This window comes from Pinus tabuliformis, chromosome 6 (assembly GCF_031772625.1).
Source record: "Pinus tabuliformis cultivar Carrire ecotype Pingquan chromosome 6, CPIR1, whole genome shotgun sequence".
Classification (NCBI taxonomy): domain Eukaryota; kingdom Viridiplantae; phylum Streptophyta; class Pinopsida; order Pinales; family Pinaceae; genus Pinus; species Pinus tabuliformis.
Genome location: NC_142292.1, coordinates 1,742,001,126 through 1,742,015,406, shown reverse-complemented (window position 1 = coordinate 1,742,015,406; position 14,281 = coordinate 1,742,001,126). Strand labels below are relative to the sequence as shown.

General features: G+C 39.1%; 1 protein-coding gene and 1 pseudogene across 1 annotated transcript; both read right to left on the bottom strand.

The window, feature by feature from the left end:
- Positions 1–8,944: 8,944 nt before the first annotated feature.
- Positions 8,945–10,599, bottom strand: LOC149265867 (uncharacterized). The gene is made up of 4 exons (XM_089394055.1): positions 10,300–10,599; positions 9,847–10,200; positions 9,540–9,653; positions 8,945–9,420 (listed from the first exon to the last, which is right to left on the bottom strand). Exons 1-4 carry the CDS (start codon positions 10,456–10,458, stop codon positions 9,172–9,174), a joined length of 876 nt encoding a protein of 291 aa, XP_089250181.1. The 5' UTR covers positions 10,459–10,599; the 3' UTR covers positions 8,945–9,171.
- Positions 10,600–12,252: 1,653 nt separating this feature from the next.
- LOC149265866 (putative methyltransferase PMT6 pseudogene) lies at positions 12,253–13,971 on the bottom strand (annotated as a pseudogene).
- Between the last annotated feature and the right edge of the window lie 310 nt (positions 13,972–14,281).

Below are 14,281 nucleotides of genomic sequence, written 5' to 3'. Positions count from 1 at the left end.
GATCCATCTAGTAAATTAGGCTAGATGATCAATTTTTTGGAGATAAAAAATTCCCCCCCAACGTACGAGTGTTAGGAGAAAAACGTATGACCGAAGTACATTGTAAAGACACAATCACTAGATAACATAGGGGAATTAGAGAGAGAGAGAGAGAGAGAGAGAGAGAGAGAGAGAGAGAGAGAGCAAGGAAGCTGAATTGAAATAGGATAGGGACAAAGGGGGTGAGACTAATGCAAGTCTCCTTTTATGTTGTGATATCAAACTTTAATGAGGCAGGGGAGGCATACCCATACTCGTCGAGATAACTTAGTACAAAAATAATGGTTCGCCCAAAAATATAAAACTGAGTAATGAAGTACATGCTGAATGGTACATGACATGTTGGCATAACAGAGCCAGAAAATAATACAATATGTCCCATATACATAATGCACCTGGAAAAACATGAGCAAAGAATAAATACAATAATATCTGAGTACATGAGATACAACGGCCCTTCCCTCCAGAAATGGGTGGGAGGGAGGGTAGAACAACCAGAGAATCCCCGTTGAATGAGGAAGGGCTCTGGAAAAATGAATGGATCATTTGGAGGAGACGTGCATGCTATGAATACTGTGATCGGTAGGAACCAAACCCATCAATTCTGCAGAACTGCATCTAAGGCTGTAGCATAATAGGAATGCATCTAAGCATGTGGGGGGATACCTAAAGGGCCACCCCCTCATGAGGTCTAAAACATCTCACACACACCTGGGAATCACTGGTACAATCTGCTGCATCACTGGACAATCAAGTGTATGAATCACGAACATGAAACAACCAAGTCAAAGGGAAATATTGAGTCCCTTTTCTTTATCAAGGTGTCTAACAAGAATGGGTGTTGGAACCAAGATACACCATCCTTTAGGCCATTCTTCTGGAATAAATGCATTGATGTTAACAGAATAGGGCCCGCAATATGTGAGGCAATGAGGATCTTCAACTAAAGCACGAGGGAAAATAGTAATGTGACTGATGGACTAACATGGATAATGGGGAAAAGTGGGACTAAGGGACAAACAGACAACTTCCCTTGTCAGAGCATAAACTGCATGGTTCACCTCGCAGCAATTGACTCAACTCCAGAGAGGATGGGGACAATATGACTAGAGGCCAAAATGGGCAACACAGGATGAACGATATGCAAATATGGATGGAATACTATGACATGATATAATGGGACATGAAATGTGCTCCAATAATGCAAGGGTACTCATCGCGAATGTTCTGAACAAGGGTGACTCAATGACGCTACCACATAGACTAGGCCTGATGGGGACCATCAAAACATGAGTAAATGATGGTTACTCATGACGAAAGTCGACATATAGTACAACAGGTATTAAGAGGAGGTGGACCTCAAAGCACAAGTGTCACTTTATGATGAAATTCAATTTTGAGAGGTAATGAAGTGACCTTTCTTGGAAAAATGGCTTCATGGTGAAGTGTCAAATCATAAAAAAATGAGGAAGACCCATTATATATCTCGATGGGAGCTTTCCAATGGTGTGGATAGTTCATCCAACTGAGCTATGGATTGGTCATAATGGGCGATAGAAAAATTGGGGATTTTTCTCTGAAAGGATGTTTTCCCTATAATTTGGATTCATTCGCTAAGTGATCTGTGGTGAATTTGGAGAGGAGGAAATGGCCCTAAACCTTGTGGAGATTGTAGTAGACAAACAAACCATTGGAATTGGGACCTATGAATTTTAGGCAATTGGCCTTACTTGTCTAAATATGGCTTTAATGCTTCTTGGAACGATGGTTCCTAGTGAAGAATTAATGGAAGAGGAAAATGAGAATGAACTACTAGAGGCGGTCTAGAATCATTCTCACCCACTAAGTAAAACATGGGGACTTTGTGGACATAGAGTAGAATATTTGAAGATGTGGTATCAAATGTTTACGATATGCGATGTGCATATGGCTCACCGAAGAGGCTAGTAGGACAAACTATCCAAGGAGTGGGAGGATAATTGACCATACCTAGATCCGGTGTGATCTAGGCCGAGACTTATGTTAATCAATTGATAAGATGGCTAGGGGAAAACCATCATACCCCTAATCATGGGATGCTGATCTGGTATGTAAAGGTGGGAATGATGCCCCCTAGTAGGAGGAGTTTATGGAGCGCCATTATGTTTTGAGTGCTAGAAAAAGGGATTCAAGCATCTCGGTCCAATTTGGCACGAGATCCTCCAAAGGATTATGAGGAAGTGTAGGGGCCTATTTGCCCCCCCAGTATGCTATGGGCATATTAGATGTATTTAAAGTGGTGGACTCCAAATACTTACGTGTTTTATGTGATACATAATATGATTATGTATTTTTACATGACGATGATGGTTCACCATTTGTTTTGTTTTATGGTTGTCTTTTGTGGTATACGTGTGATAAATTTCAATCTAGAATATTATTTGCAATGGTATCTACATAGTTATTTTGTTCTCTAGGAACATGACTGAAAGTAATGGTTTCAATTTCACGTACCAACATATTAACTCGTATAAATGTTCTAAATAGGACTTGGTTATGCACATGATACACACTATTCAATTGCAAGAAAAGTAGTAAGGAATCTAAATGAACATGAAGATCAATGATGCAATGAGTGAGGGTGTCGACTAAAAAACCTATCACTACATCACTGTCACTACCATTTGCAAGGATTAATGTATGTAAGGGGGTAAAAATGACCGCAGCTACCGAGTCTAGATTCTGGGAGAAGCGACTCGTACCGTGGGCAGGACCGATATACGGTGTGGATGATGGATCCATCTGAAAGGTGCAAAAGAAAATGGATGAGATGATGCAATCGACCTAACTTCATGGCAGAACTAAAGACATTAAAATCAAATGGATGTGTTATGAGTGACATTTCTTGAGGTAGAGTGCACTGGGAGAATTAGGAAGGAAATGGCCTCCAAAATCGTCCAAAATATGCCCTCTTGCCTAAGAGTGAGGGTAATCAAGGGTAGACATAGATTCCATGATGTTCTCATGAGACTGGGAGATGGGCGGATAGGAGGAAGACTGACTACATGATGCGATAGTATTACCTGGTGCATCAACCTGAGAAGGAAGGTTCACATAGGCATCATCTGGAATGTTAGACGACAAGATGGTAGATGGAGGATCTACGGATGTTGAGACCTAGGATTCTATCAAAAGAGGTTCGATAGAAGCACATTTAGAAACATCAGAAAGGTTTACTTACGAGGAACTCAAGGATGATGATAGGTAAAGGATATGGCCCATGTTGTTCATCATCTCAACATCGAGGGGAGGGATCACGATGGTGGAACCAGAGTCCCCCTGTTTTGGTTGACTAGTAGTACCAGAATCCATGGGTAGAGGAGTAGATGATCCACTACGAGTGGCCTCGTATTCGTGAAGCGCCCCAAGGCAATCGTGAAATTCATTGAGACGAGGGAAAAAATGGGAATAGTGACCATGATGATCACACAGGACACAAGAGTGATTTGTGCGTAATGTTTTGAGTTTCCTAGGTGCGTCTGACAAGTTAACATGGACTTCTGGGATATTTGACTCAGGGAACACTTCATGAACCAATGGTTTGAGTTGAGGAAGTTCGAGACAATTATTGGTGGTGTGCCCAACAACTCTACACAAAGCGCATGGGGGTGATGGCTTTCGGGCCTTAGGGGCTGGAGGAGCTTAGGGAGCCTTGTCCTTAGGTTATTTCCTCTTAGATTTTCCCCCCTATTCGGATGCTTTCACAACAAGACCGAGTTCCCGTTGAGATTGTGATGGAACTGAAGCAGTGGCAGGGGTTGTAGGGATCAGTTGAACCGGGGTCAAAGCATGATAAGGTCTTAACTGACCAGGTATAATGTTTGCAGGGGGGTCGATGTACCATATAGGGATCCCCAGAGTCATGTTATAAAGTACCAACGAAGCCATGACAAGGACAAAAAATACTCCTGGAGGGGGTAATAAGAAAGGTATTTGGCTTGCAGGGTAATGTCCCTGTGGAATAACTCTTGGATGGTCGAGACCTGGAGGAACAATTCATGGTGAAAACATAAGAGAGGCATGCACAAACGGAAGGGGTCCTGCGGGATTGGATCCAGAGGGCTTGGTTGAGATGGAAACAACAGGGTGCTGAGGAGTTGGATGTTGATCGGATGTACCAGACTGCTTAAGGGCACCCCGTGACACTTGTAACATGTAAACAATCATATAGTTAGGCTTTGAGATGGGAGGTGGAGGACCAAGGAAAGCACCCAACAATGAGGAATCTTTATACTCTAGGTGAAACACTGGTGAGAGGAGTTGAAGACTGCTTATCAGACATCGGTGAGATAATGGATTTGGGGGAGGCCACGAATGCCCGCTCGTAGTAAGTCAACTGATCGATGGTGATGATCTTCCCTTGATGGGGGAAGGAAAACTTGCGGAAAACCACGGAACTGATAACTGACATGGCATATGTGTAACTACAACCTAAGATAATGTTGTAATCCAAAGGGGCATTAATGAATTCAATGTTGACATGAACAATCTTGCCTGCAAGGGTCATTGGACACTTGCAGTACATGCCAAGGGGCTAGGAGGAGTGTCCATCCCAAGAACACAAAGTGATAGTGGAGGGGGACAACTCAAGTGACTTAAGTTGTTTCCAAATAGTATTGGACACGACATAGGTGGATGCACCTTTGTCAATAATGCATTGGGAGATGATGGTATTACAGACTCGAACAGGTATCTGGAAAGCAACAGATGAAGGAAATGGGGGACGTTCTAATGTATCAACTGGGAATACAATCAAAAAATCATGAGAAGGATCTACTGCACCCAAGGAAACTAGTAGAGCTTTATTTTGAGATGGGCATGATTGGAGTACTTCCAACATCGACATGGCGGTAGGTGATTGCACCAAATCATCTACTATATTGTATGTATGGGTAGCTCGGTTAAAAGTTGCATTACGACGTAATCGTGCCTTGGGGATATTAGGAATGGACTCAACTTTAGGTATAGGGATCAGTAATGGACCATTTGGTATCGTAAGAGGATTTGCAGATGCTTTAGTTTTGGACTCAGTGGTAGACGAAGTCAATGGCTTGTCATATTGATGTGATTGAGTTTGCAGGTTGTTATTGGAGGGGTTAACCTCATCAAAATTCATCATAAGGATCTGGTACTCACCAGGACCAGAAGGTTGGGGGGTATGGGCTTCTTGATCTGATTGAGGTTGAGCAGCAACAAAGCCTTGCTGAGGGAAAGGATTTGTGAGCACTTCCCCTTGAGATGGATCAGGATTCTGAGGTGATTGTTGGCCTCTAGAAGCTGTTTGAGCTTCCCAAATTTGGCACATCTAGGGTAAGACAGGACACTCATGTGTATAATGGCCATGTATACCACAACATGCACAAGGCTTGTTCATATGAATAGCCTTCTTCTGCTTGGGCTGGCTGCCCTGTTGTTGGTTGTTGGTGTAAGGTTGGTTCCCCTAGGGTTCGCTAGGTTGATTACCTTGATTACCCTCGTTACCCTTGTCCCCTTTCCCGTTATTTGTTTTCTTCGAATTTTGGGGATTGGTCGCACTCTATTGCACAAACACCTGACCTTGAGGAGGCGGTGGTTGTTGGGGATGAGGATCCATGGGAGGTTATGTAGCTAATGCTTGAGAGGCTAGAGCACTAGGTTGTGCATAAGGAGGAGCAATAGTTTGGTAGACAGGTTGGGGTCCTGAAAACATGTTGCTAGTAGGAGGGGCATGAGGGTTAGAGGAATTGGTGCCCCCCTATGAATAACCATAACTTTGCTGATATTTTCGGTGGAATGAGATGCCCCCAGTGCATTGGCACTTCCAGGACAAGGGAGGTATGGAATGACGGTATAGACATAATCAAATTGTGCATAAATCAGGTCATATCTCAGAGCGGTTTGGAGAGCTTCTTCCTTGATCTGAGGAAAATGGGATGTGACATATTTTCCAATGGGTGCTAAAAGGCTCCTAAGAAACCAATCTAGATAGACATGGTCTTTGAAGGGTGGGGCATGACATGTGCTCCTTCTGCGACGCCACTCTTGAACTTGGTCAGAAAGGCGAGTGGCAGAGGACTGACGAAATGTGGTCAATAGCTCTGTAGTACTGTCGTACTAGAGAGGTAACTAGAAATATGAATGGAAAGCTTTAGCAAGAATCGCAAAAACGGAATGAGATGTGGCATACTAGACTACATAGTATTTTGTAGCATCTCTAGTGAGCATGCGTTGGAATAGCTGAAAACAAATGGAGTCATTGGTGATGGAGTTGGATGAACACCACATGTGGAAGGATCAAACATGGTTGGTAGGATCCTCTCCAGCATTACCCTCAAATTTTTGGATGTCTGAAGGAAGGTTAGTCGGCATAGAAGGCCAACCAGCATCATGGTGTATGGGTTCATTTATCAACTGGTTAAAATTTGGTATACTTAACCCAGCCATAAAGTGGAGCATGGGGGCTTCCGGAATAGGTCCTGAGACTGTTCCACTTGATGTGACCACTGGGATAGAACTGGAGCCAACACCAAGTTAGGTTCTTGCACCAGCTATGGGTACGAACATGGCGACGATATGTGGTGAAGGATGCTTGGAATCAAATGAACCAAGAGAAGATTTGATATGGGGACTCAGAGGGCTATGAACTCGAAATTGGGGGTGAAGGCCTAATAGTCTCCGCGCCAAATGCCTCGGTGGTGCAATGGTGGTAAGGCACATGCGACACGAAAATGGTGAAGGGAGATCAACACTATGCCTTTGTCTCGATGAGGGGAGATAAATTTATTATGTTAAGTCTTGCCTTTGTGGTGTAAACCAAGCACCCTTTCCTTTATAAGGTATGCTTGTGTGTGAAAGTGTATTTATTGATTGAGCCCAGATCGTGTTTGTAAAAAAAAGAAAATCTTGCTGAAAATAAACTGAAATTAACAACATAAAATGAATAGAAAAATAGTTAACTAAACCCCACCCAAATTGGGTTTGCAAACACTGTGTTGGTTGGTGACTAAATCAATGGAAAATACACTAAAACAGTCAACAGATTTGATTTTTTTAAAATTATTTTTTTTGTTATAATTAAATAAATAATTTATTAAAAAATTAAAAAACATATTTAAAAGGAAAAATCAATAAGGTGAAAAGGGGAGCTAGAATTTAAAAAGCATTTTTTTTTTCTTTTAAATTTTGTAAAGTTAACCGACCAGGAGACTAAGATCAGAGTAAGTGAATTTCATAAATAGCAAAGAAGACTAAGATCAGAGTAAGTGAATTTCATAAATAGCAGCACAACACTCGAGAGAGAATATCCTCACGCTCATGCAACAAAGTAGAAAATAACCAAAGAAACAGTTAGAAGTGTTGGCAGTTCTACCGAGAGGAAGATAAGCTGATCTAGTTGAGAGTGATCTTATTTTAATATGAATATATATTAGTATAATTATATTAAAAATATTAATATAGTTATAATTATATTAAAAATATTAATATAGTTGATATAGTCGAAGGTTTTAATAATCAAGTATAAAAAGGTTATGGATATATTTATTTCGTTAATCATGTATAAAAAAGTTATGAGTTAAGAGAAAAAAATAAATTACATCTTATTGTAAAATGGACCATTTTGTTAAATAAACGATGCTTATATATTAATTTTTCCATCTAATCAGAATATGAACTTATTCGAATTGGAATAATCTGAAATCCCTAGTAAACTCGTGGGCATGGTGCCAACTAATTTAATTTAACTTGAGAAAAAAAAGAAATACACATCTTCTTGTAAAATGGACTATTTTGCTAAATAAAATTTGCTTATATATTAATTTCCCCGTATAATTAGAATACAAACTCATTAGAATTGGAATAATCTCAAATCCCGAGGAAATTGGTGGGCACAGAGTCACATGCCAGAAATATGTAGTTTTTAAAATCAATGCACCCTAACAAAGTTTGTAACACATTGCAACTGTTGATAATCATTTAGACTAAACATATTCCCTTGTGAATCAATGTAGACCATCAATTAAAAAAAAGTCATAAGATTCTCATCCACCTTAAGTTGAAATAGGAAGCCTTCGGCAACAAATATCTTGGTCGAGGTTAAATTTTAAAATTTTAATACATAACGGTTTGCCTATTTATGTGTGTTTATATGGCTATAATATGTTTTGCAGCGTATTTTCCCATCTAATTTTTCTAGAATCTATTAGGCATTCAAGTTTGAAAAGTGAACTCTTCACAATAGAAGTGCCCTAGTGGTTTTTGAGGGTGTTGAATAGATATATGCATGCAATGAAAAAACTAGTTTGAGCAACACAAATTAATATTTAGCTACAAGTTTTTTCACCAATCCCCACCAAAATCTACTAGAAATTCCAAAAAACCACACTTAAAAACTCCAAACATATGTAGTTTGCCATCCAAACATATATGGTTTAGCATACAAGTAAAGGATTTGAGGGTAATCATGTGAATGCTAATGAGAATGTCTTTCAGATTAATCACATAATTATGATTTGATTTGAAGGCAATCATGCCAATGCTAATAAGAATGTCTTTCCAATTAATCACATCATTAGCATTTGATCGACATTTGATGGAAAAATCCATTAATCTCAAAGAATAAATAGCAAGGAAGCATCACGACATCAAGAATTGCTTGTTAAAAATTACTTATTGAATTAGATACTTGCTATTTACTCATCTTTGTCTATGAACCACATTAGTAACTCAAACCTAATCTTAATTATTTAATTAATCCAAAAAAACATTCTCATTTACAATAAAAATTACAAAAATCTAAAATCACAAATATTTATTTACAATAAAGATTACAAAAATCTAAAATCACAAATATTTATATAAATATTTGTTGCTTAAAACATCGCCATGAAGGAAATCGGCCATTCCCTGGACCGGAGCACACATATTGAGCATAGAGCCAGTAATGGCTACAGCCAAGGCTGCAGTGAAGTTGGGATCTGCCTTTATAGATTCCACACAATGCATGATTGATGAGTGAACTCATTGATTCTTATCCAATACCTGACTCATGGTTAGGCGCTGTAGGCAAGTGTTGAAAGCTTCATGCTGCTAAATTACTGGATGCTACACCTGTAATTATGGATTGAGCCGGTTATCTGTGAGGTCGAGAGTGATTGTGGGGAACGGGCTCGAGGTCGATATTCTGGCAGTGCAGGGTATAAACTGGCTTCCTCCTAAGAAATTTTCTCTATTCATCTCCTTACCAATGAGGCTGTTGGACAAGATGGCGTCCATAGCAACGAGACCGAGAGGACTCAGAGAATGAGTATGTTCGTCTTCGTAGGTTGTAACTACAATTGTGGGGTCTTGGGCGCATCTCTGAACCTGCTCATAATCAGCCATCATTTTAACATACTTATATTAACAGACAGGCTTGCACGTATTTCATAGGCAATGATAGTATTCGGAGCAAGATTTCTTTCTGAAAAAGGACGAGATCAAACCTGTTTTTTAACTGGGCAACTGGGCGTCATAGCACATCTGTAATAAGATTTCGGACATGGATTGTTTCTTGTCGACTTTTGCCCGTATTTTCGCCACCGGCAGCCATCATTTATCTGTTTACGATGGATCACATCAATTCTTTTTTAACATGACGGAAATCAAGAATGAACATGCATACATAATCCCATCTAATCCCTGGTTTGATTCTGAGCAACTTGCCATTCCTAGTGAAACATACCAGACCCGGCGGCTTTAAATGGGTTTGTTCTAGTCCCAGATAATAAGAACTACGAATTCGATTATTACCAGGGATGCCTCACATCTTGTCCGCACGGATACGATTCTTTTGGCCACAGTCGCCGTGTGCTCACTGGAGCCGTTGCTGAGCACCTTATGCTTCTTCTTTGGTGACTCCTCCATCGACGAATTACTCGTCCCATTCGGAAACTGATCCAACCGCAAGCGATTTATCTTCCTCTTATTGGAAAGCAGCTGCTGATCGTCCATAAATCTGGTGTTCTTCCCATCCTTCTCCCGAACTCGTTCATGAGAATCGGAAGCCTGGTGGGAAACTGCAACCCTGGAGTCGGTATGAACAGATCTTGGAGACAATATTCTGAAATTGGAATTGTCCTCAGTTCCATGTTCTGCACCGAATATCTACGAGATCAAAAGGAAAAGATCATTAGAACTTCTGAGATTCTTCAAGCCTAATTGAATCCCAAGGCTAAATTATAAGCTTCCCAAAACCATAAATACCTGGCTTGCATCAATGCACGTGGAGCGTTTCTTTTCCTGATACTTGATTTGCTTTTGCAAGTCGTCATATTTACTAATCATGTAGTTCAACATAGAGTTGAGCTTGCTATTCTCCTCTTGCATGCGATTTATCTGGGTCACAAGTATAGTCATCTGCATGAATTGCAAGCTATTCTGTAAGACTCAGTACTGATATTTAGATCATCAATAAATTAAAACAATGGCCGTGAAATTTTTTGTCAGAGAACCTTATTTTTGTTGGCTTCCATCTCATGTGCGTTGTTGAAGCTTTTGTGACTCCAGGAAACTCGTTGCAAGAAAACAAATAAGCCGAATGCCGTCTGAGTGACACTTACGAAACATATTTATGGCGCTCAGTATATCGTTGACGAAAACGAATACCTTCAGAGAGCCGGCAAGGAAGCCTTCTATTTCTGCCCCAAAACCGACCGGCTATCTCATCTTGTCAATACCTGTCATGTCGGAGAGAGACTGAATCAGATTGGCAACGTGATTCAATGGGAAATTTCGAATTGCCCATCGGCATCATCTTGACCATACACAGTCCTATAATTCATTATTTTCCCGTGGTAGTTGGAAATCGATGACTAAACAGGCAAGTTTTTATTAGTTGGAATTTGCTTTTGTTAATTTAAAAATTTGTTAAAACGAAAGGCAACCTTATTTTTTTTCAATCGAAGAAATCGGGCTTGGAGCAGATTTCACAGTTTAAAAGATTGGACCATAATTAGTGATGACTAAACTTTCTCACCGAATTATTGGATCAGTATCACATTTTGCGGGGACCAAACTTCCCTAGACATTACACCACATCCTCAAGAACTGAAAATTAGCCTTATAATAAAATGTCACGAAATTTGGAAAGAGAAATTTGGTTTTAAACACCTTTCAAAGGAAGATTGCAATGTGGATCAAGAGAATTTTGGTTTTAAATACCTTCCAAAGGAAGGTTCCAATTTGCATCAAAATTCCACATACCGTCTAGCTGGGTGAGCCGTGTTGGTATTTTCCTTGAGAATAACGTGGTGTCATCATTCATGGTTTTGATATTTTTAAAACACTGACTTGCCTCGCCACTCTGGTTGACCGTTAGGACGTCCAACCATAAACCGACGTCTGGAGCTTATTCCAATAAAACTTGGGTTTAGGTAGACGACAAAGAAGCACTTTAAAAGTTATTTATAGATTTGCCTCGCCCCTCTTGTCAACAGTCCAACCACAAACCGACGTCTGGAGCCTATTCCAATAAAACTTGGGTTTAGGTGGACGACAAAGCACCACTTTTAAAAGTTATATATAGATTTGGTCAGTGTACCGCCCACACTGGAATGCGGAATGTCGTAGCCAAAGACAAGGTGGTGTACATTACAGATCAAAATGTCATAAAGGCATTCAATATTTGATGTAATTGAAAATGGTTAGCCGAACAAAATGCCATAAAGTCATTCCAGATTTCATGTAATTGAAAATGGTTAAGGGATGTTGATTGACAAATAAGAATACGCCACATGATAGTTCAAAGCCATATGTTTCAACGAGAATTTTGGGTGGCCAGGTCAAAGCTTGTAACCCAGGCAGGTATGATAATTTAAAGGGAAAAAAATAATTTTCAATTAACCTTATGCTATTAGTATATAAGATTTTGGAAACTCTTGCTGCCCGTACTTATGAAGTACATATTATATAAGATTTTGGAAACTTTTTTCGCTCATAAGGTATTTTGGTCGTTAATTACGTTTTTTTAATGTAATTTTTATTTATGATGTGTTTTTAAATTTAAAAAACGTATTTTTTGATGGTTTATATTTATTTGGAAACGTCATTAGTATTTGTGTTAGCATTAATATACCGATAAATTTTATTAGCGATGGCATTAATATTTTGTTGAAGGACATGTTCCAACACTTATTGGTAAATTAGCACTTCCTATTCTCAGTTTCCAACACCTTCCGAATTATATACTTTTGCATCCACGAGAAACTTGGGTGCAATATTCGCCAGTTTTGAGATTATGGTTGAGTCATCTCGGATGATGAAAAATCCCAGTGGGCAAAGAATGTGATCCACCTCCAGTATAATGTCTTCTATTTGGAAACCTCTACCATTGCCTTTGTAGTATGAAAACAATCTGAATGCATGAACCAAATCATATGTACGTGGATAAGTAGAAAATTGATTACACCAATCATGAAAAGATCCAATCAAGCCTCTGTCATCAATAGCACGTAAAGTATTCCTTGAGCTTGGAGGAATTATATTCATCACCCAAATTGGTTTTGTGCTTAAACCAACAGAAAATCCACCATAGAAAGAGATCATATCCATTACATTTCGAATATCATATTTACTGACATTCATAAGTGTCCAATATTCATTGACTTCCCTCTACCAAAATGTTGTGTCTACACTAAAATTTTCAACAATGATCCCTATTTTCTCATGTCATTTAGGGAAGATTGATAAACACTTCGACAATGGAGGAAGTTGCCAAATGTTCTTTGCTTTTGGACTTAAAATTAGACAACTCCTTAATGGTTTCTTCCATGATTGTTCTGGATCATGTGCCTGATCACATAAAACCAAGATTTTGTATTTTTCTTTCTCTAGTTGGCATGCCTTATCTCCTGGTTTGAACCAAATTGCTATTTGAACTTGACAAGAAATAAGATTCCCACACGTTGAAGTTGTCAGACATCAACTTCTCCTATTGATGGGGATAATCTTTATCCTTCTCATAAGAAGGAGTGCAAAATAAACAAAGTAACCACCAGCTCTCGAAAGCCAATCCACTTCTTTTAGAAGAACACCATAATTTTCATGCCAATGGACACGACAATGTGAACAATGGACCATTTCAAATGAATTTCTTGGATAAGCTAGTTGTGTTGTACCAAGAACTGTAATCATGGCACCAATTCCTCGTTCAAGAGAAAATTGAATCTGATTCTCATTCCCATGCTTTGGAGCAAATGACATTGTCTGTATACCCAGTGGAAGTATATAAGATGAAAAACTTGCAAAACAACAACCAACATCAAGAACTTGCACCACTGCTATTGCTCGTAAATCCTTTGTTCCATTAACTACCGTGTTTCCCAACATTTGGATGTACTTTGAAGTTCCATGCTTGAAATGAGTACCACCATCTGGGAACCACCATAGTTACCCTACTTATACACCCAATTTTGCTTTCTGCTAGATGCGAGTAGTTCATATTGCTTCGACACGCATAATCTTTACTAACTGACCATTATATTGGGATCTTGTATTCTTTGGGAGGAGGTATTATACGGAAAGGCCATTCCTGAGATGGAAAAGACAAATTTATTTCAAAATTCACTCTTCGAGAATAATTCAAAATTTTCAGAGTGTTGATATACTTTAAATCATGACAAGGAACATACTCAATATAATTCAATGAGAAAACATTCATTCCTTCTATAGGTATCTTTATCACATTAGCTTTAAAATTGAGAACCACCTTATTACTTAACCACTGCTTCCCAGTTGAGATCAATGGTGCTTGCATATAGATCACGTGCTTGGTGCCAAATAATGTTCCAAAAAAAAAGTAACTATCATCAATGTGAAAACCAGCACGACAACCTTCCCTGATTGCACATCTAACATGGAGGAAAGTGAAAAGCCCATATTTAGATGCAAAGATTAACAAGATGAAACATGTAAGCTAAGAACATATAAACCCATCTTTTCAATGTTTTGCACCTTATCACACACAAATATCTATGCCAATTTTAGTTGGAGGAAATTGAATTAGTGAAATCCCTTCAAAATGAGTCAAATGGCCTTCAAACTTGCATATTTGAAAAGAACCCATTCAAATAGAAGAGAGAGGTTTTTGGAGAGAGAATATTGGATTTTAACAAGGACATTCCATAGTTAAAAAGTTCAGATTTAATAATGTTTCGTGTTACTCTCCCAATGTGGCCTGGCGTGATAC

Bases quoted from the DNA above. Each gene is read 5' to 3' on its own strand.
- LOC149265867 (XM_089394055.1), bottom strand. From the start codon at position 10,458: ATGCAGATGACTATACTTGTGACCCAGATAAATCGCATGCAAGAGGAG. The intron at 9,654-9,846 runs GTAATAATCGAA...CATCGTAAACAG, and splicing joins CAAGATGTGAGGCATCCCTG to ATAAATGATGGCTGCCGGTG. The intron at 9,421-9,539 runs GTTTGATCTCGT...GATTATGAGCAG, and splicing joins GTTGCCCAGTTAAAAAACAG to GTTCAGAGATGCGCCCAAGA.